We start from the raw sequence: 26,015 nt of genomic DNA, 5'->3' as shown, positions 1-26,015 counted from the left end.
TAAAAAAAAAAAAACAAAAAAAAAAAAAACCCACACACAAAAAACCAGTTAGAACTAGACATGGAACAATGGACTAGTTAAAAACTGGGAAAGGAGTACATCAAGGCTGTATATTGCCACCCACCCTGCTTATTTAACTTATATGCAGAGTACACCATGTGAAATGCTATAAACTAGATAAATCACAAGCTGGAATCAAGATTACTGGGAAAAATATGAATAACTTCAGATATGTATATGATGCCACCCTAATGGCAGAATGGACTTCCCTGGTGGCTCAGATGGTAAAGTGTCTGCCTACAATGTGGGAGACCTGGATTCAATCCCTGGGTTGGGAAGATCTCCTGGAGAAGGAAATGGCAACCCACTCCAGTATTCTTAGCTGGAAAATCCCATGGACGGAGGAGTGTGGTAGGCTACAGTCCACAGGGTCACAAAGAGTCAGACATGACTGAGTGACTACAATTAATGGCAGAAAGCAAAGAGGAACTAAAGAGCCTCTTGATGAAGGTGAAAGAAGAGAATGAAAAAGTTGGCTTAAATCTCAACATTCAAAAAACTAAGATCATGGCATCTGGTCCTACCTCTTCAAGGCAAATAGATGGGGAAAAAATGGAAAACAGTGACAGACTTATTTTCTTGGGCTCCAAAATCACTGCTGATGGTGACTATAGCCATGAAATTAAAAGATGCTTGCTCCTTGAAAGAAAAGCTATAACAAGCCAGGTAGTATATTAAAATGCAGAGACATTACTTTGTAGTCATGTACAGATATGAAAGTTGGACCATAAAGAAGTCTGAGTGCTGAAGAACTGATGTTTTTGGACTATGGTGTTGGAGAAGACTCCTGGGGATCCATTTGGACAGCAAGATCACACCAGTCAAACCTAAATGAAATCAACCCTGAATATTCATTGGACGGACTGATGCTGAAGCTGAAGCTCCAATACTTTAGCCACCTGATGCGAAGAGCTGATTCACTGGAAAAGACCTTCATGATGGGAAAGACTGTTGGCAGGAGGAGAAGGCAGCAACAGAGGATGAGATGGTTGTATGGCATCTCTTACTCAATGGACATGAGTTTCAGCAAATTCTGGGAGATAGTGAAGGACAGGAAAGTCTGGCATACTGCAGCCCATGGGGTCTGAGAGAGTCAGACATGACTTAGAGACCAAACAACAACAACAACAATCAACTGATGTACATACCATTCCTTTAACAAGTATACTTTATATTCCCAATTGAATATTTTAGAGCTATCTAAACAACATATTCAAAACTAAGCTCCTTATTTCTACCGATTCCGAAAAGGGGGGGGGGGGTGGAGGGCAACTTACCTTGCCCAGTAGCACCAAAGTAAAACGATTAGCACAGAAGAGCAAAAAATCTTGGTAAAAGACAATGAGTAGCATGGAAGCATATATACTAACCTAAAACAGACAGACAATGGAAATTTGCTGTATGACTCAAGGAATTCTGAAATAACCTAGAGGGGTGAGAAAGCGTGGAACGTGGGAGGGAAATTCAAGAGGAAGGGGAATATGTACACATATGGCTAATTCATGTTAATGTATGACAGAAAACAAACGAATACTGTAAAGCAATCGACAATCCACTAAAAATAAATACAATTTTTAAAAAAGATAGTATCTACAATTAAATATGTTTTTTTAACTTAAAGCATTTTGTATAAAATGCTCTTAAAAGTAAAAGCGTGTATTTCTTATGCCTTCTCAAACTAAACATACTGGAGCAAACTTCTACATGATTGGACCATAATTTTGTATGTCAACTAGTCTATGGTGATATTCTCAAGGACTATTAAGGATTTTCACACCTTTGAGTTTTCCTGGATTACTGCATCTGATTTCCAATTTTTCCATCTCATCCTTTGCAATCTCTTCTTTATGTTGTCAATATACTTGCCTTAAGGTTTTTATAGTCTAGCTCAAAAAGTTGGCTTAAAGCTCAACATTCAGAAAACGAAGATCATGGCATCCAGTCCCATCACTTCATGGGAAATAGATGGGGAAACAGTGGAAACAGTGTCAGACTTCATTTTTTTGGGCTCCAAAATCACTGCAGATGGTGACTGCAGCCATGAAATTAAAAAACGCTTACTCCTTGGAAGAAAAGTTATGACCAACCTAGATAGTATATTCAAAAGCAGAGACATTACTTTGCTGACTAAGGTCCGTCTAGTCAAGGCTATGGTTTTTCCTGTGGTCATGTATGGATGTGAGAGTTGGACTGTGAAGAAGGCTGAGCGCCAAAGATTTGATGCTTTTGAACTGTGGTGTTGGAGAAGACTCTTGAGAGTCCCTCGGACCGCAAGGAGATCCAACCAGTCCATTCTGAAGGAGATCAGCCATGGGATTTCTTTGGAAGGAATGATGCTAAAGCTGAAACTCCAGTACTTTGGCCACCTCATGCGAAGAGTTGACTCACTGGAAAAGACCCTGATGCTGGGAGGGATTCGGGGCAGGAGGAGAAGGGGACGACAGAGGATGAGATGGCTGGATGGCATCACGGACTCGATGGACGTGAGTCTAAGTGAACTCCGGGAAATGGTGATGGACAGGGAGGCCTGGCATGCTGCGATTCATGGGGTTACAAAGAGTCGGACATGACTGAGCGACTGAACTGAACTCAGGTTTTAAGAACAGACAGCTTAATTTGTTATAAATGAATATAAATTTAAAGAAAACACACTTTTAAAAAAGTCTAAGGGACTTTTCTAAAAATAGAAAAAAACTAACAGAAAAATTCTGTAGCATCTATTATGGCTGCTAATAGTAAAGAAAATTAATTGATAGAGACTTGGTACTGCAGCAGTCCATAAAATTAGACATTATTAAGAGTTCACTGAAATTTGATTGCCAAATTTTCCTTTCAATATCTAGTGTGAGAAATTACCCAGGAAGTCAAAACAAATCTGCACTTTCACAGTGCAGGAAGCAAATGAAGCCTGTGTGTTTGGCCTTTACTAAAGACACAAACCTGTGTGTTACCCATGTCAAATGTATAAAATAATGCCAAAAAACATTCAACCAGTATGCTACATGTGTGAAAAATGAGCTTAAGAACCCACTCTGATGGAAAACATTTCATTCTCATTTAAAAAAAAAAAAATCCCCCCCTCCTTCCTGTTATTCATTAATTCTGAATATCAGACATTTCCCCTTGTGCAGTCAAAAAATAGGATTCCTAGTGGAAAAGTAGAGGACAGATCAGGTATTGGCAGTTTTTCCATTTAAACTTGTATGTCAATTTTTAATATAAATGTGGACACACAAAAGCACAAATGCAAGTCAAAATGTCTCAGTGAACAAGTTTTAGCAGTTTAATGTCATAAAAGTTATAAATAAACCTGTTAAATGTTTCTGGACAATGCCACCACTTTGATGTTTTTTTTTAAAAACTAAGCAAACTTCTTATTGACAGCAACTGAATGGTGTTTGTAACATTTTTACCATACAGTAGATTCCACCCATTTACTATACTTTTCAGAGCTGTACTACATGCAATAACAGATTTTTAATGTTGTCTGTCTTCTGTGCTCTTCCTATAATTTGCTATTAAAATAAAACCATTTTTAAAAGGTATTTATACTTGGTGGCTTCAAAGTCCTTGCCAAAAGTCTGTTTTTTCTTTTAGTTTTTATTTTTTGAAGGTTCAGCATTCTCTTTGCTTTTATTCTCAAATTCACACAAGTTAAACACAACAAATTTACACAAGTTAAAGATAACATTTCATAAAATAATGCAAACTCTAGAGATTATTAATCCACATAATAGTAAGGAAAAGGGGTGTTAAAATAGATTTTAAACATATTAAAATCATGCTAATGGCTAAATATTTTAAAGTAAAAGCTTTCAGGATATGTCACATGATCTAAAATATGAAATCCCTTAAAAACTTCCAGGAAAAATATTTCAATATATGTATTCACATACGTGTGTAATTTAAAAAAATGTTTACCAAAAAAACTACAAACTTTTATTTCTTTTTATAAAATATATTTAAAAGAAACATATATGCTATATATAAGCTATCCCTGAAATTGTTGTGTCCCGCTAGTTCTAATACACCCTCTTCTTCTTCCCTATTAGCCTTTGCAGTTAAATACTCAGCCAAATGTAAACACAGCTATGTATGCCTGGGTGCAATGTCTGGGCTTGTAAAAGCAAGGGCTTCCTGAATGCAGAACAGACAGGGAACTGCTGTCTGCCTCATTGGAGCCTGGGATGTTTCTGTTTACAAATCCTGGAGCCAGGCAGGGGCCACTACTGGAGGCCTGCTGTCTGCTTCCTTGCTACACTTAGCCTTTGTCTGGGTCTGTGTCAAAGAAAGAACAACATTGTTGCATGTGCAGTAAGCAACAAAGGAAATCTTAAACATAACACAAACTGGTTATGTTGTCTCCTTAATCTTTTACAACTTCAGTGCGGAAAGGCAAATTAGGGTTTAAATTTAACAAAAAATTTAAACATGTGTTTCTCATAAAAGCAGAGAAAAACATTTAAAATAAAAACAATTAATGTGATCTGAGTTAAATGAATTCCTTAGCAAAATAATTCAGATTGCTAAATACTCTTCCAGGAATGATGATATATCGTGCAGCTCAGTGTTTTGAACAAATATTTTTACAAGGAATAAACAATGTTGACTTGTTTTAATTATTATGTTTGGAATGGCAAACTATACCATAATCATAATCAGATTAATGTTTATGTTTAATGTCCCAAAAACAAACTGAGTGGAGGCAGATTTCTTATTTTTCCCAAGATGGTATTTAATATTGAATATTTAAAATCATTTTAAATTTAATATGCCTTGTTAATCACTGTACACAGAACTAGCCTGTAAGAAACAAATACAACAAATCACAACAGTAAACAAAATAGTTCATATTCTGTTGAGTTTAGGCATTCTATGACTAAATTATAAAAGGAACAGCAGGAAACTAAAGACAGAAAGCGAAACAAACTGCATTAACCCTCTTTCCTACAAAAACTTTTTAAAAGAAAACAAAGGAAAGGTATTCAAAATCTATAAAACTTAACTTGTATGTAAGTCTTTATAATAATTTTAATATCTTTAAAATAGTTTCTTTGTGATTGAAAAGACTGAATTGTAGGATTTTGCATCTCTTATTAAGGAATAAATTAAAATGAACAAAGTTAATTATATTTCACTGGAATAAAATCATTAAATAAGTCTAAAATCAACATTTAAATAAATAGGTTGAAATTCTCAGTAAATACAATTAAACAGGAGATATAGATTAATCTGTAGACTATGCTACCTTTAAAAAAAATTTCATAATAGTATAAAGAAACATCATTAGACATGTTCTCAAAATATTTTTGGTATAATTCTACCAGGATGTAATTGTCTTTATTTTTTTCAGATTTTATTTTTCAGCTTTACATGTAGATATGACAAAACAAAAGTATCATTACTGCACACAAAAGCTTTTGAAAATAATTATTTCTATTTCTTAGAAATCAATAACCTAATTGAGTTAGAAAAGATAATTTGAGCCTAAAATAGAAATCTAATCATTCCAATATTTATTATGTAAAACAAACCAAAAGCAAATTTAAATTCTCACAATACAGAATCAAACCAAAATGTCAAATCACTCAAGAGATCGCTAGCCAATTTTTCTAACTGGCATATAAATGATACTTTGAAATCCAGAATTCATACTAAAGATCCTTCAGAAAATGACCATGAAATAACCTGACTATAAAAGTGGAAGCTGTATCTTCCAGTCATTTGCCAACCAGACAACAAAACATAAATTGCATTATACAAATAACTCCTGCCCCTCTGACTGATGTTCTTTTCATTATGATCATAACTTGTGCCCAGGAAAGCAAAATAAGACATATTAAGAAAAGCTATCGTTTTTCCTTCTGTTTCCTAGTTTTTCCCATAATTGGCTTCCTTCTTTTAAAACCATTTTTATTACAAAACATAACCCACATACACAAAATTGTTCATAATACAAATGCAGTGTTTGGTGAACTATTACGAAGTAAATACTCATATAGTTACCACCTAGGCCAAGAAATAGAACATCTAGGTTCCCCCAAATCCTTGCCTACTCTTGGGTCATTACTCTGACCCTTCTTCCCAGAACAAGCCATTATCCTAACTTTTGTGGTAATCATTTCCTTGCTTTCATAATAGTATTATATTTTTTACCTGCTTAGTTTTGACCATTTCTCTATTCCATATAAATAAAATTTTGTGCCTTGAATCTGTTATTCAATAGTACATTTTCAAGATTTAACTGTGCTATATGTGCAGATGAAATTCATTCAGGGTTGCTCTTCTATATAACAGGTTATTTTTCCTTGCAACGAGCCTAGGAGTTACGATAATAATAATTAAAAGATCATTGTAGCTAATCCCTATCAAGCATCATAGAAACATTACACAGATATACACATTTGATCTTTCACTTATATTTAGTACTTTTAAACTATCCAATTTTATTGACAAGAGAATATTAAACCAAGCAGACAAATGAAAAACTCATGGTTTCTACTGTTTTGGCAGCAGAGGTAGTAGCAGCAACCAAAAAGGCCAGAGTTAATAAAAGATGAACTGGGACAGAACAGAGAAGAAACAAAAGCTTGCGATTGAGATAAACGTGTCGTCGCTCAGTTGTGTCCAACTCTTTGTGACCCCATGGACTGTAGCCTATGAGGCTCCTCCGTCCATGGGATTTTCCAGGCAAGAGTACTGGAGTGGGTTGCCATTTCCTTCTCCAGGGGATCTTCCCAACCCAGGGATAGAACCCAGGTCTCCTGCACTGCAGGCAGACACTTTAACCTCTAAGCCACCAGGGATAGGACAGAGGTAAATATGTTCTTATTGGACAGTTCATATGAAACCATCCTTAATACATATCTAAAACCTTAATTTACCTATTTCATAGTTTCCCAACTATTTCCTCATCCCTCAAAGCACCTACCATGTTATCTGAAAATTCTTTAAAGGGGACCTTTGAAACAGCACAGCTGGTCTTCCATGAAAAGATCATCAGCTCATCCATCATTGATTATTCCCACTCGCACTGTTTATAGATATTTGCTCAGTTCCTACAAACCGCACTCCTCAGTGAGAGAAGGATGGTAAAGTGACACAATACCTAGGGCAGTGATGAAGCCAAAGTGGAGTTTAGAAAAACTGTGGCTGGTACTGTACTATTCTCCAACACAGACACTTCTCTTTCTTAGGTCCTCCACTCTTCCTTTTTACAATTCATCTTTTTATCTTTCCTTCGCTTTTACGTTCCTTTCTTTCCTCTGAACATATTTTTGTCTACAAACTTGTCTTAAAGGCACTGACGTGTCCTGCTTGGACTATAAAAATAGGTGATCCCTGAAGAATTGATGCTTTTGAACTGTGGTGCTGGAGAAGACTCTTGAGAGTCCCTTGAACTACAAGGAGATTAAACCAGTCCATCCTAAGGGAAATTAGTCCTGAATATTCAATGGAAGGACTGATATTGAAGATGACTCTGATGCTGGGAAAGACTGAGGGCAGGAGGAGAAGGGAACGACAGAGCATGAGATGGTTAAATGGCATCAATGACTCGACGGACATGAGTCTGAGCAAGCTCTGGGAGTTGGTGATGGACAGGGAAGCCTGGAGTGCTAAAGTCTGTGGAGTCACAAAGAGTAGGACACGACTGAGCGACTGAACTGAACTGTCCCTCTGAGAAGCACTAATGAAATGCTGGACAATGTAAGAAGTTGCAGTTTCAGTCCAACTCTACCTAGGTTTTCTAACAAAAGCAAAAGATATTTCTCACATAATCTCTGTGAGATAAAGACAATTTGTGTTTTTATAAGTATCTCAGTATTTTATCAAATTGGAAAGCAAGACATACTACTCTTTAAATGAGTGACTTGTTTAATAGGTCTTAATCCTGTGAGTCCCTTGGACTGCAAGAAAATCCGACCAGTCCATTCTAAAGGAGATCAGTCCTGGGTGTTCTTTGGAAGGAATGATGCTAAAGCTGAAACTCCAGTACTTTGGCCACATCATGCGAAGAGCTAACTCATTGGAAAAGACTCTGATGCTGGGAGGGATTGGGGGCAGGAGGAGAAGGGGACGACTGAGGATGAGATGGCTGGATGGCATCACGGACTCGACGGACGTTAGTCTGAGTGAAGTCCGGGAGATGGTGATGGACAGGGAGGCCTGGCGTGCTGCGATTCATGGGGTTGCAAAGAGTCGGACACGACTGAGCCACTGAACTGAACTGGACTGAGTCCTTTGACAGATCTACTTCAAGAATCATCAATTTAAATTACTAACCTAATTTTTTAAAAGTATTGATCTGTACAGTAACTAATAGGCTATTTTAAAGTACGAAGGAAATCACCTAACTACAGTATCTGTAGTAAAAGGTAGCAGAGTGAAAATAATTTTGATTTATACCACTTGCAGGTATATTTTGGATGTCCATTCTTAAAAGCAACAGATTTTATTTTAAAAGAAGTAAGGAATTTATTAGGAAAAAAAGAGCTGGTGCTAAATATACAGGTGCTAAAGAAATGTTCCTTTTAAGTTTAGAAAGTAACTCTTCTTGGTTTTTAAAAGTCTCTCTTTGCTGTAACAGAAATATATTCACATTCTCCTATAGTCTCATGGTAGGCAGAATGTACTTCCCCACCTGTTGATACTGAATTTGGCCACGTGACTTATGTGGACAACCGAAGGCTGGCAAATATATAAAACTAACAGATATCTAAAATATGCTAGGGCAATTCTATTTGAGCTCTGAGTAGAATGCTGCCCCTTTATCCTGAGCCCCAGACAGTGAAGGCCTGAACTGACCCTACAGCCTGGACCTGAGTATAGTCTGTATTGGACAAATCCAGCAGATCTTCAAGAATGGTGATCATAATAAATGCTTGTTGTTAAGGCCAGTGAACTCAGAAGTGGCTTACTGAAGAAGTTTTATTGTCAAGAGTTGACAAATAAATAAATACACTTTCTAGTGTAACATATTAAACAAATGTGTGCAAAAATGCACAACTTTTGGTTATCTAAAAATTAGACATTTAGGAATAGTTTAGAAGAAAATTTTTTTCTACTTTTACCTGTTTTTCTCACAATTATAGACATATTAACATTCAAACAAAAGAGGCTATATAAGAAATACCTATAACCCTGCTATTAACTACTGACTGAACTATTAAAACTGGAAAAACAAATGGTATTTGTTTACTTAAAAACACAGCACTTTGGTTGTTTTGTGGAATAAGACATGTAATACTCCCCGAAGATCAACATTTTATTTAACTTTTGTGAGCTTCAGATTTGCAAGATGAAAAGAGAACTGGAGACTGATTGAATAACAATAATGAACTGAACTATACACTTAAAAATGGTTAAGATGGTCAATTTTAGGTTACGTGTAAGTTACCACAATTTTAAAAAACCACTCTATGAGGATAGTTCTCACCTTTTTCGAAGTTAACTTTTTATTTTTAAAATATCCAGGATATATGCATAAAGACCAGAACTCAGTAACATAATTTCTAGTAGTTATAAAAATGTTTTACAGATACTATTAACATTTATTTCAGTATATTTTTAGTCTATGATAAAGGAAATAATAAGCTCAATTTCCTTTTCCTTCACTTCTAAGCAGTGACCTCTGGTCAGCAGTTCTGGCAGCTAGGAATACCATGTGACTTGCTAGGCTGAAGGGCACTAAGATATGTCTGATTGATTTTTTTAAAAAAGGAAAAGAAGTGATCCCCTACTTAATAAAATGCACTGTGGCAGACAAAATCGTCCCCAAATTAGTATGGCAGAACTCAGGACAGATAGAAAAAGAGAAGCCCTTATAGTGAAATAATTGTAAACAATTCTTTTAAATATATGTATAAATTTTTATGGGGAAAAAAATAGGTAAAAATCTCTCTTAAAATCACACTTAAAAATCAGCAGACAAAATTCTTTTCCATGGTAACAACAGCAACAAAAACCAAAAAACAAAGAACAATAACAAAAAAACAAAGACATCCAGAAAAAACCCTCCATAAATCTAAAACAGAAAGCCTAAATTTTGAATTGAACATCAGGCTTTTAATCTCTGTGCCAATATTAATAGAAACTGAAATTAAAGAATGCCATTTTTGTATTGCCATTCGCAGCACAGAAGGAGTCAGTGATGATCATACTAAGTAAATTAAGTCAGAAAGACAAATATTATATCACTTATATGTGGAATCTAAAAAATAATACAAATGAACTTATTTACAAGATAGACTCACCGATGTAGAAAACAAACTTATGGTTACCAAAGAGGAAAGAGGGTGATAAATTAGGAGTATGGGATTAACAGATACACACCACTATACATAAAACAGATAAATGACCAAGATTTACCGTACAGCATTGGGAACTATATTCAATACCTTGTAATAAACTATAATGGAAAAGAATCTGGAAAAGAATATAAATATGTCTATATATAAACATATAATCAAATCACTTTGTATGTACCTGAAACCAGAACAGAATTGTAAATCAACTATTAGTTCAATTAAAAAAAAAAAAAGTGCCACTTTTCTCCATCATAAAACACTTCAAAATTGGGGTCAATAGGATACATATAACCATTTAAATATTGCTTTCTCATAACTTTAATCCAATAGATCTTGTTGGGTAAGCCATTTTCACCAAGCTTTTTCAGTCTTTCTATCGATTGATCTTTAATTAATTTAACAAATTACTGAACATCTTGAAATACAGAGGATAACTAGAAAAAAATAGGGATATGTAATGGAAAAGACTGAGGTCTTGCGGATGTAGCCTAGGATTAAAAGGTAATTGAAGTAACTGGCAAGAATACGAAAAAAAATTTTAATTTAAAAAAATTAGTTAAGCCTTTATAGTAGTTAGTAAATAATTGAAAGAAGAAAAAGGGAAAGCCAAAAAATGGTACAGTGATAAACATATTAGGGTGACTACATCCATGCTACTATCCAACATTTTTTATCAAAAGGACAAGAAATAACAAGTGTTGGCCAAGTGCTGAGAAAAGAACATGCTGTAAGTGCTGTTAGTGGAAATGAAAACTGGTGCAGCTACTACGGAAAACAGTATGCAGTTTCCTCAAAAAATTAAAACTAGAAGTAACATATGACACAGCAACTCCACTTCTGGATACTGATGTCTGGAGAAGATGAAAACATCAACTCAAAAAGATACATGCACCCCATGCTCACTGCAGTATTATTTTCAATAGCCAAGATACGGAAACAACTGAAGTATCTATTGCTGAATGTATGGATAAAAAAATGTGGTATATGTGTATACATACACACACATACAATATTCACCATAAAAAAGGAAGGAAATTTATTTGCAACAACATGGATGCATGCTTGAGGGCATTGTGCAAAGTAAAATGAATCAGACAGAGAAAGAAAAATACCGTACGATCTTTTATGTGGAATATTAAAACAAAAACAGAACCCGCCGGCCAATGTAGGTAGGCGTAAGAGACGCAGGTTCAGTCTCTGGGTCGGGAAGATACCTTGGGGGAGGAAAAGGCAACACACTCCAGTATTGTTGCCTGGAGAATCCCATGGACAGAAGAGCCTGGTGGGCTACATTCCACAGGGTCACAAAGAGTCAGACACAACTGAAGTGACTCACCATGCATGCACAGAGAATGTCAAGATTACTATAAAGATTATGTTGAACATATGAAACTAAATATGTTATATATGTCAATAATATCTCAATTTTTAAAAACCAACGTATTATTTTAAAGATAGCTGCTATACAAACCACAGCTGGTTTTGAGACAGGCTGGAACCTGGGACCTTTTGCTGCAGGGCCTGCAACTGGACCAGTGTCTCTTCAAAGAACAAAATACAAACCAAAAGGGCCTTAAAAATAACTGCATGCATTCACAGATGGGGCAAATTATGAACAATAAGATACAAAAAAGATGAAAAACCCAACTGCACTTCTGAGGAGGCAGAAGCAAAAGCAGGGTACTGCAAGTAACCCCTGTACATAGCGCCACCAATGGGATGAGTAAGCCACCCCATCACCCCCCCTGGCCGGACTTGTGGACCCACCCCTAAAAGGCACCTGTTCCCATCCTTTGACCCTCAGCGAAGGAACAAGGGAACATTTTACTTATTTTCACTCCCTCCTGCTACAACAGAAGTCTCAATAAAGCCTTGCCTGAATTTCGTGTCTGGCCTCTTATTAATTTCTACTGATAAAAGATTCCTAGAACCCAGTTTCATCTTAGTTTTGGATGTACTGGAAAATTTTCATGTATCTTTAACTCTACTTTTTATGATATGTTGGCATCTGAAACCACTAAATATTTATGGATTTAAGACTAATGAGTTCTTCCATATGAAAAGATGCAAAAGGTTCTCAGTAATCAAAGAGATACAACAAGAAAATGAAGCACAGTTAATGCAGGCCAATAGGTACAGAACACATATGGAACTGGAAATCATAAAAGACAAGAAAATTTATTGTAGTTATTGAAATGAAGACATAAAAATTATTTCTTGATCAATACCCACATTGATATTCTGTGGATATCAATATCCACAGAAGACATTTATTTTTAAATATCAGTCTATTCTTTTTTAGAGTTAGGGTCAAGTTGGTAAACGTGAAATGGGATGGACTTTCAATAGGGTAGAGCTAGCAAAACTTCGGAATCAAAACTGTCTGACCAAGAACATATAACATGTATAAATAGAATCTTGTTACTATAGCATTATAGTCGATTATATTCTTATCATGGGGCTTCCCTCATGGCTCAGTGGTCAAGAATCTGCCTACCAATGCACTTGGGTGTGATCCCTGGGTGGGGAAGATCCCCTGGAGAAGGAAATGGCAACCCACTTCAGTATTCTTGCCTGGAAAATCTCATGGGCAGAGGAGCCTGGAGGGCTACAGTTCATGGGGTCGCAAAGAGTCAGACACGACTTAGCAACTAAACAACACCTACAGCATTGAAGAATTAATATTTTCTACAGGAATGTATTCCTCTATTTCTTTTGTGCCACTTCTTCTCCACTAGTATTTTTTTAACATTTTAATTTATTTATTTTTACTTGAAGGATAATTGCTTTACAACATTGTGTTGGTTTCTGCCATGCATCAACATGAATCAGCCATAGGTATACATATGCCCCCTCCCTTTTGAACCTCTCTCCCACCTCCCAACTCTCTAGGCTGCACAGAGCCGGGTTTGAGCTCCCTGAGTCATACAACAAATTCATACTGGCAAACTATTTTACATATGGTAGTGTATATGGTAGTGTATTATATCTAATAATATTTTTAGTAAGTATAAAAAGGAACAACATGTTTTGTTTTGATTCTTACTAAAATGTTTCATGAAGTATTAAGCAAAAAAAATTTTTAAGACATTCTTATTACCCATTTTCTGTCTACTCAATCGCTTTAATGCTGTCACAGAAGCAGCAAAAACTGAAAAAAATCACTATAAATTCACAATAGCTAAAAACCTACCTGTGGCCCTATGCCAATGTCCATGTCTCTGAATGTAGGCTTTCGTTTCTAGCTTAGTGTGAGATAAAGACATTTGCTGCCAGATGCTGAAATTAGAATTTCTAATCTTAACAAACAGCAGAGCATAAATCAGAATTTTTTAAACCTAGCATTAGATGCAGTTCAATCTCTTTTTTTTTGCAGTTTAATCTTTATTATCAACCTGATCTAACCATCAACTTAATGAATAACATACACAAAAGAAAAGTATTCTACATTTTTATACTGACTTTCATTCAAGAACTTCAAATGCTAAACACAGTGAATAAAGTTTAATTCTTTTAAATGACAAATTTTTGCCTGCTTTTCTACTAACTTAATTATCTTGTTTACAGTTAGGGAGGTTAATTACACCAATTCCAAAAGTGTTATCAAGAAACTTTTCTAAAATAACTGCAAATACTGCATTAATTATATACTTCTTTCAAACTCTTGGGATTTACAAAAACAAAGGGTGAACTGAGGGTTTAAGAAAATAAAAGAATACTGTAGATACAAATTCATTTACTTAAAGACTGGCTTTCTTTTTAAACAGAGTAAGTACCACAAAGTCTCTCATGGTTGGAAAAAACTCAAAATAATATTGTTCACTTTCATAAAGTGCCAGACTTTGTAGGTGCTACATGGACATGTATTCGTGAAATTTCTTTCTTTCTTTTGCCTGGTTATTAAACAACAAATCTCAACTTGGTGACAGTTTAATTCTATTACCTCACAAACACAAACATTTGCTATTCTCTTCTTTTAACACAAAGAAAGCAAGCCTCAAGTTTCAGACAATTTGATAAGCAATAATATTTAGCTAATTAATTTACTTTCAACTTTTTACAATTAAATAAGTAATTTTTTAAATTTATTTTTTAATTGAAGGATAATTGCTTTACAGATGTTTTCCATCAGACCTCAACATGAATCAGCCATAGGTATGCACATATCCACTCCCTTTTGAACCTCCCTCCCATCTCCTACCCCATCCCTCTAGGTTGATACAGAGCCCCTGTTTGAGCTTCCTGAGCCATACAGCAAATTCCCAAATTCCTGATGTCTATCTATTTTACACATGCTAATGTAAGTTTCCATGTTACTCTTTCCATACATCCCACCCTCTCCTCCCCTCTCCCCATGTCCATGAGTCTATTCTCTATGTCTGTTTCTCCACTGCTGTCTTGTAAATAAATTCCTCAGTACCATGTTTCTAGATTCCGTATATATGCGTTAGAATATGATATTTATCTTTCTCTTTCTGACTCACTTAATTCTGTATAATAGGTTCTAGGTTCATCCACCTCATGAGAACAGAGTCAAATGCATTCCCTTTTTTTTAATGTTGGTTTTAACTATTCTTTTTATTGAAGGATAATCGCTTTACAGAATTTTGTTGTTTTCTGTCTAAATGCATTCCCTTTTATGGCTAAGTAATATTCTATTGTGTATATGTACCAGAACTTCTTTATCCATTCATCTATCAATGGACATCTAGGTTGCCTCCATGTTCTGGCACCATTGTAAATAGTGCTGCAATAAACAATAGGATACATCTGTCTTTGTCAATTTTGGTTTTCTCAGGGTTTATGCCTAGGAGTAGGGTTCCTGGGTCATATGGTGGTTTTATTCCTAGTTTTTAAAGTAATCTCCATACCATCTTCCATAGTGGCTATATCAATTTACATTCCCACCAACAGTGCAAGAGCATTCCCTTTTCTCCACACCCTCTCCAGCACTTACTGTTTGTAGACTTTTTGATGATGGCCATTCTGACTGCTGTGAGGTCATATAAATAAGTGATTTTTAAAGTTCTCCCTTCTTATAATACTTACAATACCTACTTACCATACTGGCTTTCCATTTACAGTTGATGAGAAATTTCCCTTTAAAATACTTCAAGTATTTTTTAATGAGATGATACAAAGAAAAATAGATGTCCTTGAATTTGGGGAAAATGTCATAAAAAAATCTTTTCATAAATGAATGAACAAACAAGTATTAATTTGTCCCCATTTGTGTGTAGAGAGTAATGGTTAAGGATAACTGAGTATAGACAGTAATGGTTATAACTAATAGAAAGTAGTGTTTAGTAACACATACGCTGGAGTCAAAACATCTGGTCTGAAATCTTGGCTCTACCACTTACTAGCTGTGTGACTTGGTAAATTACATATCTGTGCCTCAGTGTTGTCCATGTGAAACGAGAATGTAACAGTAACCATTTCATATATTTCTGTAAGGGTTAAATGTAAATGCTTAATGCATACAGAGCCCTTAATAAGTACTCAAAAAATGTTACTTAGCTAGTTCCAATTTCCCTATGTAATAAAGGCCTGGAGTCCCTTTAATATGTTTACTGAAACTGCTCTATCAATTGTATAATCCTGATAGACTGAATTGAAATTTCATTAGTAGATGTATCCCATCTGAAAAAAACATTCTCTAAGAATCTAAAGTTTACCGCAATATTTTAAGAAGTAATACTCTTGAATAAATATCTAACACTAATGTCTTAAGGCGAAAAGGAAATAGAATTAAGAACAGCATATGCAGATGGGGGAAGGAAACAAAGTACATCAAAAAGTTAACCTATCATACTGGGCACAAAACACGGACGGTTTCCTAAGAGAAAGGAAAGGGCCACAGAAAAGATCTTGAGGGAAGAAGAGTACCTAATCTTCCTGAAATCCGTAACTGTGTCTAGAACCAGGTTTACTTATAATAACGCATAAACAGGTACAGAACTACTGGATAGTGTTTTCTAAGATTCTCATACTTCGCATTTTTAAAGTACAAATAGTCAAAATCAGGTACCTAGCCCCTTAAAAGAGACAAACAACTGAAACAGACTTATTAGTAGAAGAGAAAAATCTTTGAAAAAAATGACTGAGGAGCAAAGACCTATATGAGTTATCAATCAATCCATAAATCTCCTAATCTCTAGCCAGTTTTATTTTGGAGAATTATCCGATAATGTGACTCAGTCTGAACACATGCTAAAGACTCTTGCCAATAACCTGAGATCAGGGGTTACAGCAAAATATCTGACATGCATTTCTAAATATCAGAAGCTATTTTTCTTTTCTTTTTCTATGGTAATAATAATTCCTAAAGGAGAAATACAAAATATAGAAAACTATACTTCAGATGCTGTGATTGGAGGAAAAATGCTTGAGACCAAACAGCTAGCATCTTAACTAGCTAGAAATCATTGGTGATCTATAGTCCAAATAGAATCTTAATTTTTATGGCATATAACAATCCTCATATAACTTTTTCCAACATTAATAATTAACTGCTGGATTTAATTATTTTAAAACAGACATTTCACTTATGCCTCAACAAAAGCATCAGCAGACTTCCTATTCCACTAAATTTTTTAGGAACCAGTCACACTTAACTTACAGCTAATCTTCCTGTAACTTTTTGCCTATTATTATACTGGTAGACAATAAATGTCAAATGTTAATATTTTGGGCCCCAAACCAAAAAAACTTTAACCTTTAAATTAGAGGTTATGTTAAACTTACAAAAACTCTTTATATATAAAAGAAGGGGAGAAGGGGATGACAGAGGATGAGATGGTTGGATGGCATCACCGACTCAACAGATACGAGTTTGGGCAGACTCTGGGAGTTGGTGATGGACAGGGAAGACTGGCATGCTGCAGTCCATGGGGTCAAAAAGAGTTGGACACGACTGAGCAACTGAACTGACATTTTTTAAGGGAAACAAACTCCCTTTTTGTAACAGAACATTCTTAATTTATGACTTGCCTGATTTACCTTTGTGATTAGATTCAGGATGTGCATTCTTGGCTGAAATGCAGTACTGTATTAGCACACTGTGTCCTCAGGGTATCACGGATGTGCATCTGCCCTTCATTAATGACACTATTAATACATGGCTAAGGTACTGTCCAATTTTTTCACTTCATAATTACTAATTTTTCCCTTGCAATATATTTTGGAGAAATTCTAAATTCAAATACCCTCTGTCTTTACTGACTGCCCCCTAGATTTGAGATCATTTGATGATTCTTGCCTGACCCAATACTTGGAATGATAGCTGCATAATGATAATTTTCTAACTTGGCATTCTACTATAAACAACTGCCCTATCTTCTCTCTATCAACAGAGAACCAATTCATTTTCCCTCCAATGGTTTATAACTTAATACTGTAGTTTTTTGGCACTATAAGGATCTCAAACATAGCTCATGGGAGGATCCTTCAAGCTGTTTACTGTGACAAGTCTCCATTCTTTTAGGGGGTACTTCTTTCCTTACTTTCTAGTGTTACAAGATGTTGCAGGCTTATTCTGTACCTATGCTGCACCAATCCTGGACATAAGTCATTTCCAAGGAGCTCAAGTTTCATTGACTGGGGAGTCATCAGTTCAGTTCAGTTCAGTCGCTCAGTCGTGTCTGACTCTTTGTGACCACATGGACTGCAACATACTAGACTTCCCTGTCCATCACTAACTCCCAGAGCTTGCTCAAACTTGTGTCCATCGAGTCCGTGATGCCATCCAACCATCTCATCCTCTGTTGTCCCCTTCTCCTACCTTCAATCTTCCCAGAATCAAGGACTTTCCCAACGAGTCAGTTCTTTGAATCAGGTGGCCAAAGTACTGGAGCTTCAACTTCAGCATCAGTCCTCCCAATGAATATTCAGGACTGATTTTCTTTAGGATTGACTGGTTTGATCTCCTTGTTGAGAAATGTTTATGTGAAATACAAGTGGCTTCATTTGCTTTCAGTTTGGAATTCTGGGGAGCCATAGTAGAAACGAAAACTGTGCGTTATGTACACTCATAGTTACTGGAGTGCTTTTGTTTCTTATTCTTGTCAACAAACAAATGTAAGAAATATATTTAGGTAGGTAGGTATGTATACACATAGAAATACACATGTACACACACAGCTTCATATAAATGCATGTAACACATATATGTGGATATTTTTAAAGGAATATGTCCCTAATGATATTTTGAACTACAATCTATTCACATAGGATTCTCTTTTATTTCCACATCTATGTTTCCTTATTTCCTTCCGTGAGAACAAGGGCCCTCAAGAATATCAACACCTATATTCATTTTCTTAATCCCATAAAACAAATATATCTACAATTTCAGAACTGCTTTGTCCACACTAGTGAAAATAAAATCTTCTAAAGAGATTAGTATTTATTTGCAACTACCCCCACTATCACTTACATCACATCTTGCATAAAAGAATATATACAGTCAAATATCGTTTTAGTAAAGTGGTTAGTTCTTTCATTTTCCCTTAAGTGTGATTACAATGTTTATGTGAAATACAACTGGGCTCATTTGCTTTGAGTTTGGAATTGCACCCCCTTCCCATCCTTAATGATTTAGTTATACTTTTACACACAGAGATTAGCAACATGATTCCAAAATTCAAAACTACATGCATAATATAAAGCTATGTTCACAGGACTCTTTTTCCCTGTATCCTTTTTGCTCCATTCCCTCCAAGCCTTGTAAGTAACCAACTTCACTGTTTTCTGGTTTATCCTTTCTTCACTTCTTCATGTAATGATAAGCTTTCTGTTTTACATAAAAGATAGCATATTGTATAAGCTTATTACACACCTAACATTACCTCCAAATATAGCTGTCAGTACTCCATTACACGTATGTATCATAGTGGATTTCAATCAATCTTCTATTCTTAGGCTTTTATGTGGTTTCAATACTATGCAGTTACACACAATACTGCAACGGATACTTTATGCGTATGCATTTAATACTGTTGGGGGTATGTCTTCAAAGATCAATTTCCCACAAATGGGAGTGCTGGGTAAAAAGTAGGCACGCATGCTGTATTCTTAATATTGTCACTCCCTTCAAAATATAGTTAAAAAGTATTATATTTTGATTCATATCTTGGAAATCCTGGTGTACCTTTTATCAACTTCAGCCATTAGCTAGATGTACTCTCATAATGCTGGAACTCTCTCTCTCTCTTTTACTTTGGCCAAACTTGAATATTTTTATAATATTTTAAATTCTGAAAATCTTTGGAGAAAGGAATTTTCAGGAAAAATTATGTTACTTTACTTACTGAGTGGTGTTGTGTCTGGAGGTGGAAAATTCTCAGTAAAGTTGACATTACACAAGTCCGTGCTACAGCAGCAGAACCGGTACGTTCCATTCTGAATTGAGGGTGGGGTGGTAGTTACTACACATTCTTCATAGTGACACTCCTGGGGATCACCAATGTGAGACCAACATCCTACAAGTAGAGTTTAATGTAAACAAGTTAGGAGTCTAGGATTAGAAAGAACTAAAAGGAAAACAACAAACAAATTGCAAACAATGTGATGGAGTACAAATAAGTTATACAACTCTCTTGCAAACCAAAAGGAAACCACATTTTTTTAAATAACAGAAAAAGGCAGAGCATAAAAAGGCATTCTGTGGGAGGAAAAAGCCATTAATAAAATCTTTCACTTCATAATTAATCGAAGAATTATTATTAAAACATCTATAAGAATACTTTTTCATCTATTAAATTGTTCTGGTTTTTTAAATAATGATATATAATGATAACAAGGATTCAGTAATACTCTCATACAGTGCTGGAGGGAATGTAAACATATGCAACATTTCTAGAAAGTTACATGGTAGTTTTTACAAAGAGCCTTTAAAATATTCATGTTTGATAATCTAAAAATTGTACTTCAAGAAGTCTATTCCATATGTATGGCTAAGTCCTTCTGCTGTTCACCTGAAACTACCACAACATTGTTAATCAGCTATATACCAACACAAAATATTTTTGGTGTTTAAAAAAAAAGAAGTCTGTACTGGGGCTTCCCTGGTGGCTCAGTTGGTAAAGAATCTGACTGCCAATGCAGGAGACACAGGTTTGATCCCTGATCCGGGACGATCCTGCATGACATGAGCAACTAAGCACATGAGCCACAACTACTGAACCTGTGCTCTCTGAGTCCATATTCCACAACAGAAGCCACTGCGATGAGAAGCCCAATGCACTGCAGCAGTGAGTGGGAGCCCCCGCTGACTGAAACGAGAGAAAAGCCCATGCACCGCAAAGGAAACTCAATGGAGTCATAAATAAAAACTTTTTAAAAAAGGTGTATTCGACATACAAAGAATTATGTTCAAAGATATTCACTGAAGCATTATATTACAATGAAAACCGGAAAACAATATAATGTCCAACAAAACAGTAATGTGGAAGTAAACTGAGATACATGTATACAATGAAATACCATATAGATGTTGAAGGTGTTCTCAAAGAATATTTAAAGACAGGAAAATATCCATGATATAATTTAAAATGGGAAAACTGTATATTAAATTTTTATATAGTATTACCATAATTTGGAAAAAAATTACACAAACATATAACATAGGAGTACAAATGTACTCCTGAAGGGAATAAACCAATGTAGTTTAAAAAAATTTTTATAGGTATGGAATTGTAGACATTTATTTCTCTTACAGTTTTCTGTATTTTCTAAACTTCATAGAAAGTTATTATATTATTAACACTGTAATAACATACTATTAAAATAAGCTAAAAATTAATTACCCTTTGTAAATTTGGAGCTTGTTTGTGAATACATACATGAATACATACTTTTAAATTTACTGTTCTCCTGCCGACGGTGTTATAATCTATCTCCATGCCCTTTTTAGATAATCTTCAATTGTATGAAACAGTTATTTCAGGTAAGAAAAGTATCACTTGCCTTGTTTTACCAGATTGATGTCCCCTTTTGATTTCTCCCAAAGGCCATAGCAGGTGCTACCTTTTGAGCATAATATTGTTCCGTTTTCATGAGAGATTCTACTTTCACCTATCCCAAGGTCTTGTTGATATGGATCTTTAAATGCACAGAGACGTTCTTGATTCTGAGAAGCTAAAACAAAGGAAAAAATGACAAATTTGTTATACGATAATCTTTGCAAAAAATTATTACAAAAGCCTTTATAGTCTTTTTGAAAGCCACTTTAAATTTCCCTACTAAATTCCCAACAAGGTGTGGGTAACTGAGAAATTTTGTACATACTTAGTAATATTTTCTATTAGTTTGTTAACTTCCAAACAAGAAGCAAACTTACTGAACACACATTTCTCAAAAGCCAATATCCTCTTATAAAGATTATTCTCATCACTCTATGGAATATTAACGTCTGAATTAACAAATATCAGAAAAATGTCCATGCTCTAAATTATTAAAAATGAAAAATAAAGAAATCAACAAACCTAGAAGGCTGAATAATTTTTGGAAATTCTACAGTATCCCCCTCTACCATATTTTACACCAACCTGTAAAATGCTAAACCTAATATCATTAGCCATATTAAACTAAGGATGAGGACTGACTGCAAATGGATACATGATTTTTATCTGGACTATTCCAAAATTACATGTGGTAATGTTCGCACAGCTTTGTAAAATTTATCAGAAAAAAATAACTCTTCACTTAAAATGAGTGAATTTCATGCTATTATATAAATTATACCTTAATAAACCTGTTTTTAAATATTAAGCCTATCAGTGGTCAAAAAGAAAATGATTTTCCACTATTAAAAATATCAATAAAATAGCCAGAAAAAGAGATGCTGAATAATCCCTTATACTAAAGGTTACCCGAATGTGTTTTCAATGCCAGTCAATCTTTCTCCATATACATAATCGATTTAACCAATCTCAGCACATCTGCCACATAATTTATCAGCTAACAAACATTTACCAACACTGCTGAGACTACCAAAGAAGTAAATGGTCATCAAAAGCAATGGCTGATCTTTATTTGGTTTCATAAAGCAGACATTCCTAATGGTTTGACTAGCTAGTAGCCAGGCTCTTCTGTCCATGGAATTTTCTAGGCAATTAATACTGGAGTAGGTTGCCATTTCCTACTCCAGGGGGATCTTCCTAACCCAGGAATCAAATCCGTGTCTCCTGCATTCACAGGTGAATTCTTTACCACTGCACCACCTGGGAAGCACATGTTAGCACTACAGATGATCTATTAAAATAATGTTTCTCATACTAAAGTAGGTCCAAACCCTAGAAAAGAAAGCAAAGACTAACAACTACGGGCTCAAGTCCATTCAGAAACACAGACCTGCCATATTTACTACAACAGACCACATTCAAAGTACTGGGCTAAGTAACTAGGGGATTTATAAGTAGATAACATAGAGTTCCACCCCTCAAGCATCTTAAAGTTTACTTGGAGACAGAGAGTAATTACTCAAAAAAAAAAAAGTAATTTCCACAATTAAAAATTACTTCAGGCAGTCTTCTAGAAGATATCCACTAATACCAAATAAACGGCCAGAAAATACAGTACATTTTTTCATAAAAACTAATCTTAGGACATTAGCCTGATTATAATTCTACCATATTTTATCATAAATAGTCACATATTCAAATTCCTTTAATGACAAACATTTATATTATCTTGCGTATTTAATATGAGTATTTCCTTAGATATAAATACCCTAATTTGCAACCTTTCACAAATTATTATTAAGATCAAAATAAATCTCTACATATAAAGTACATACAGCAGAGAGACTGATACTTAAAAGATGCAAACTAAAAAGAAAATTCTGTAATATAGGTCTTTAAAAAAAGCATGCCTATTTTAACTCCCTATCCCCGTTTCTTGATTAAAGTTAAAGGCTCCTTAGCTACTACCACTTGCTGAAATTATATAACCCACTCTGATTCCCTTTTTGTCATTATTGTTAGAAATTTTGTCATTATTGTTAGAAAGGTCAGAATAAATTTATAAAATAAACATCTCTGTTTTTTCACAACCAAGATAGTCTATTTTTCTCCTTCTCTTTTGTTCTTATCCATTTTGTCTAGAATTTTGTATTGAATATTGAGTTAATGAATAGGGATCTAACCATACCTGGAAGTAGAAGAAAATGCCTTATTTAATTTAAAAATAAAAAGAAAACGAATATTATCATGAAATGACACAAAATAAAAATTTTTCCTCTTCTTGGATTTCTTTTAGAATAGAAAAGCAGCAAAAGGCATGAGCGTAATGGCATAAAATTTTAGTGCCATTATTAAATAATTCAATGAATGAAACCTAGAAGACTCCTTATGGAGAAAGACAATAAACAAATCCGATCTCCTCTCTGTTTCCCTCTCTCTTCACCCCAATATCATCAAAGCAATAAAGGTACAAATGTAGGTACAATGAATCATACCTTTATTGTCTCTCAGTTTTCACTGATTTTTTTCTTAAAATTACTTCAGCCTGGACTCCCCTGGTGGTTTAGTGATTAAGAATCCACCTGCCAATGCACAGGACACGAGTTTGATCCCTGGTCCAGGAAGATCCCACATGTCCCGGAGCAGATAAGCCCAGAAGCCTCAACTACTGCACCCATCTGATGCAGCTACTGAAGCCCACAAGCTCTACAGCCCATGCTCCACAACAGAGAACCACCACAATGAGAAACTCCCAACTAAGAACAGGCCCTGCTCACTACAACTAAGGAAAGCCCGCACGCAGCACTAATGACCCAGTACAGCCTAAATAAAAAAGTCTAATTAGTATAGGGAAAATATACTTTGCTATTTTAAGAATAACTCTTTCAAATTTTGATTCAGCAAATTACCATATAAAATAAAGATGTCTAGCAAACCACCTTTTGCTCAAATCAAAAGAAAAGAAATCCGTTTCATAAAAGAGTGCTTATAGCTTTTTAAATGCTATTTGTTGGAATGTTTCAGCAGTATCTCTATAGAAAGTTTTGAATCCTTCATAAATCGTGTAGGCAAAGAAGGCATGAAATTAAAAGTATTACGAGAGAGTCTAGCCTAGCATTATACTGTCACATACAAAGACCTGATTATTTACATGTGGTTTTTTAAATTTATCAACAGCTTGGCAAATCTTGATCAGTTGAATATAGTCAATTAGCTCTCTTAAGAGACATCCTTAACCAAGTACTGTGATTAGACATGAGTCTTTTAAAAGTTGTTCTCCTCATTTTAAAGAGGTGATATTCGGTTGTAATAAGCACTAAAACAATTTTTATTAACATAACTATGTTAAAATGCAAATAGTCACATCCAAACTACTAACAGAGATATCTTCGTAAAAGATAAAGTGGACCATGCTTAAAATCTATTAGCTCCCTGAAGTTGCTAGAATGAAATTCAAGCACTTCATTTACCATTGAAGCCCATTTATAATTAAGACCCAATAGGAACATGACCAATTTTGTGGGCCCTAAGAACTTTTGTTCTCATGGGACCTTTCCTCCATTAAAAAGTATACTTTATAATTGCATTGGGAGAAAAACATTAATACTAAATATCAGAACATTTTCTTCAACAATAAATTTCATTTTCTTCCTTCTGATTCTAAAACAAATTAAAACATTTTCATGGGTCTACAAAAATACTATGGGTCCTGGACTCTATGCTTACTGTGCCTAATGGGTAATTCAGCCCTAGGACTCAATCTTGCCATTCATGCCACTTCTCCATTCTTCACTTTCCACCACACAAATATGCTAAGGGCTTTGCAGGCCTTTACACATAATATACACAATATCCAGGATGCCATTTTTGATGCTCTGCTTTACCATTATGTGGTACTATATTTTATCAATTTAACATACATATCTTCTCCACCAAGCAGGAAGGTGACTTCACTTGTTCCCAGAGTCAGATTAGGCTTACAAAACTCATTTTGTATACCATAAGTCCCCAACAGTGTTAAGGGCAGTTTTCATATCTACATGAATTATACTCAATATCATATTCCCACTCAAAGATTATATATCTAGGCAATAATCATCCAGTCCTTTCACCATGAAACTATAAATGAAGCAATTAAGACAGTATTAGTATAGAGATAACATATACTATTTTGCCTCATATATATATAAAATTGAAAATAAAGTAAACATTTTCTGTTTACATAAGCTTTCTGGGATCTACATTTGCTAATCATATGCAGCATTTAATTTCCAGGAACAGGTGTGGCATGTCTGGAATACTCAGCTGTCTTATATTTCCCACTGTGTGACATAACACTATCAAGAATGCAAGGTATAAAGGTATGGCATAGTTTCATCATGTCAGCATCAGTTAACTGTCATTACAGACATAAATCAGCATCATTATGCTTACACTGAAAAATACTACCTACTTGCTTTTATGAGGGAAGAAAAGAAAGGAAAAAAAGGCTGTACTGAAAATATTAACTCTGTGTGTACTCAGTCATGTCCGATTCTTTGCAACCCCATAGACTGTATAGCCCAACAAGCTCTTCTGTCCATGGAATTTTCCAGGCAAGAATCTTGGAAGCGGGTTGCCATTTCTTCCTCCAGGGGATCTTCTCCAGGGACTCAAACCTGTGTCTCCTACATTGACAGACAGA

General features: G+C 35.0%; 1 protein-coding gene across 1 annotated transcript in view; it reads right to left on the bottom strand.

Moving 5' to 3' along the window:
* The window catches only part of BMPR2 (bone morphogenetic protein receptor type 2), a 149,250-nt gene that overhangs the window by 36,962 nt on the left and 86,273 nt on the right, over nucleotides 1-26,015 (bottom strand). The window contains exons 2-3 of the mRNA XM_069577999.1: nucleotides 21,336-21,506; nucleotides 19,679-19,849 (exon numbers count right to left, since the gene is read on the bottom strand). Coding sequence (XP_069434100.1) covers nucleotides 19,679-19,849; nucleotides 21,336-21,506 — 342 coding nt within the window. The remainder of the gene's footprint in view (nucleotides 1-19,678; nucleotides 19,850-21,335; nucleotides 21,507-26,015) is intronic.

This window comes from Ovis canadensis, chromosome 2, assembly GCF_042477335.2.
Source record: "Ovis canadensis isolate MfBH-ARS-UI-01 breed Bighorn chromosome 2, ARS-UI_OviCan_v2, whole genome shotgun sequence".
Classification (NCBI taxonomy): domain Eukaryota; kingdom Metazoa; phylum Chordata; class Mammalia; order Artiodactyla; family Bovidae; genus Ovis; species Ovis canadensis.
Note: the sequence above shows the minus strand (reverse complement) of the source record. Positions and strands in the feature narration are given on the sequence as shown.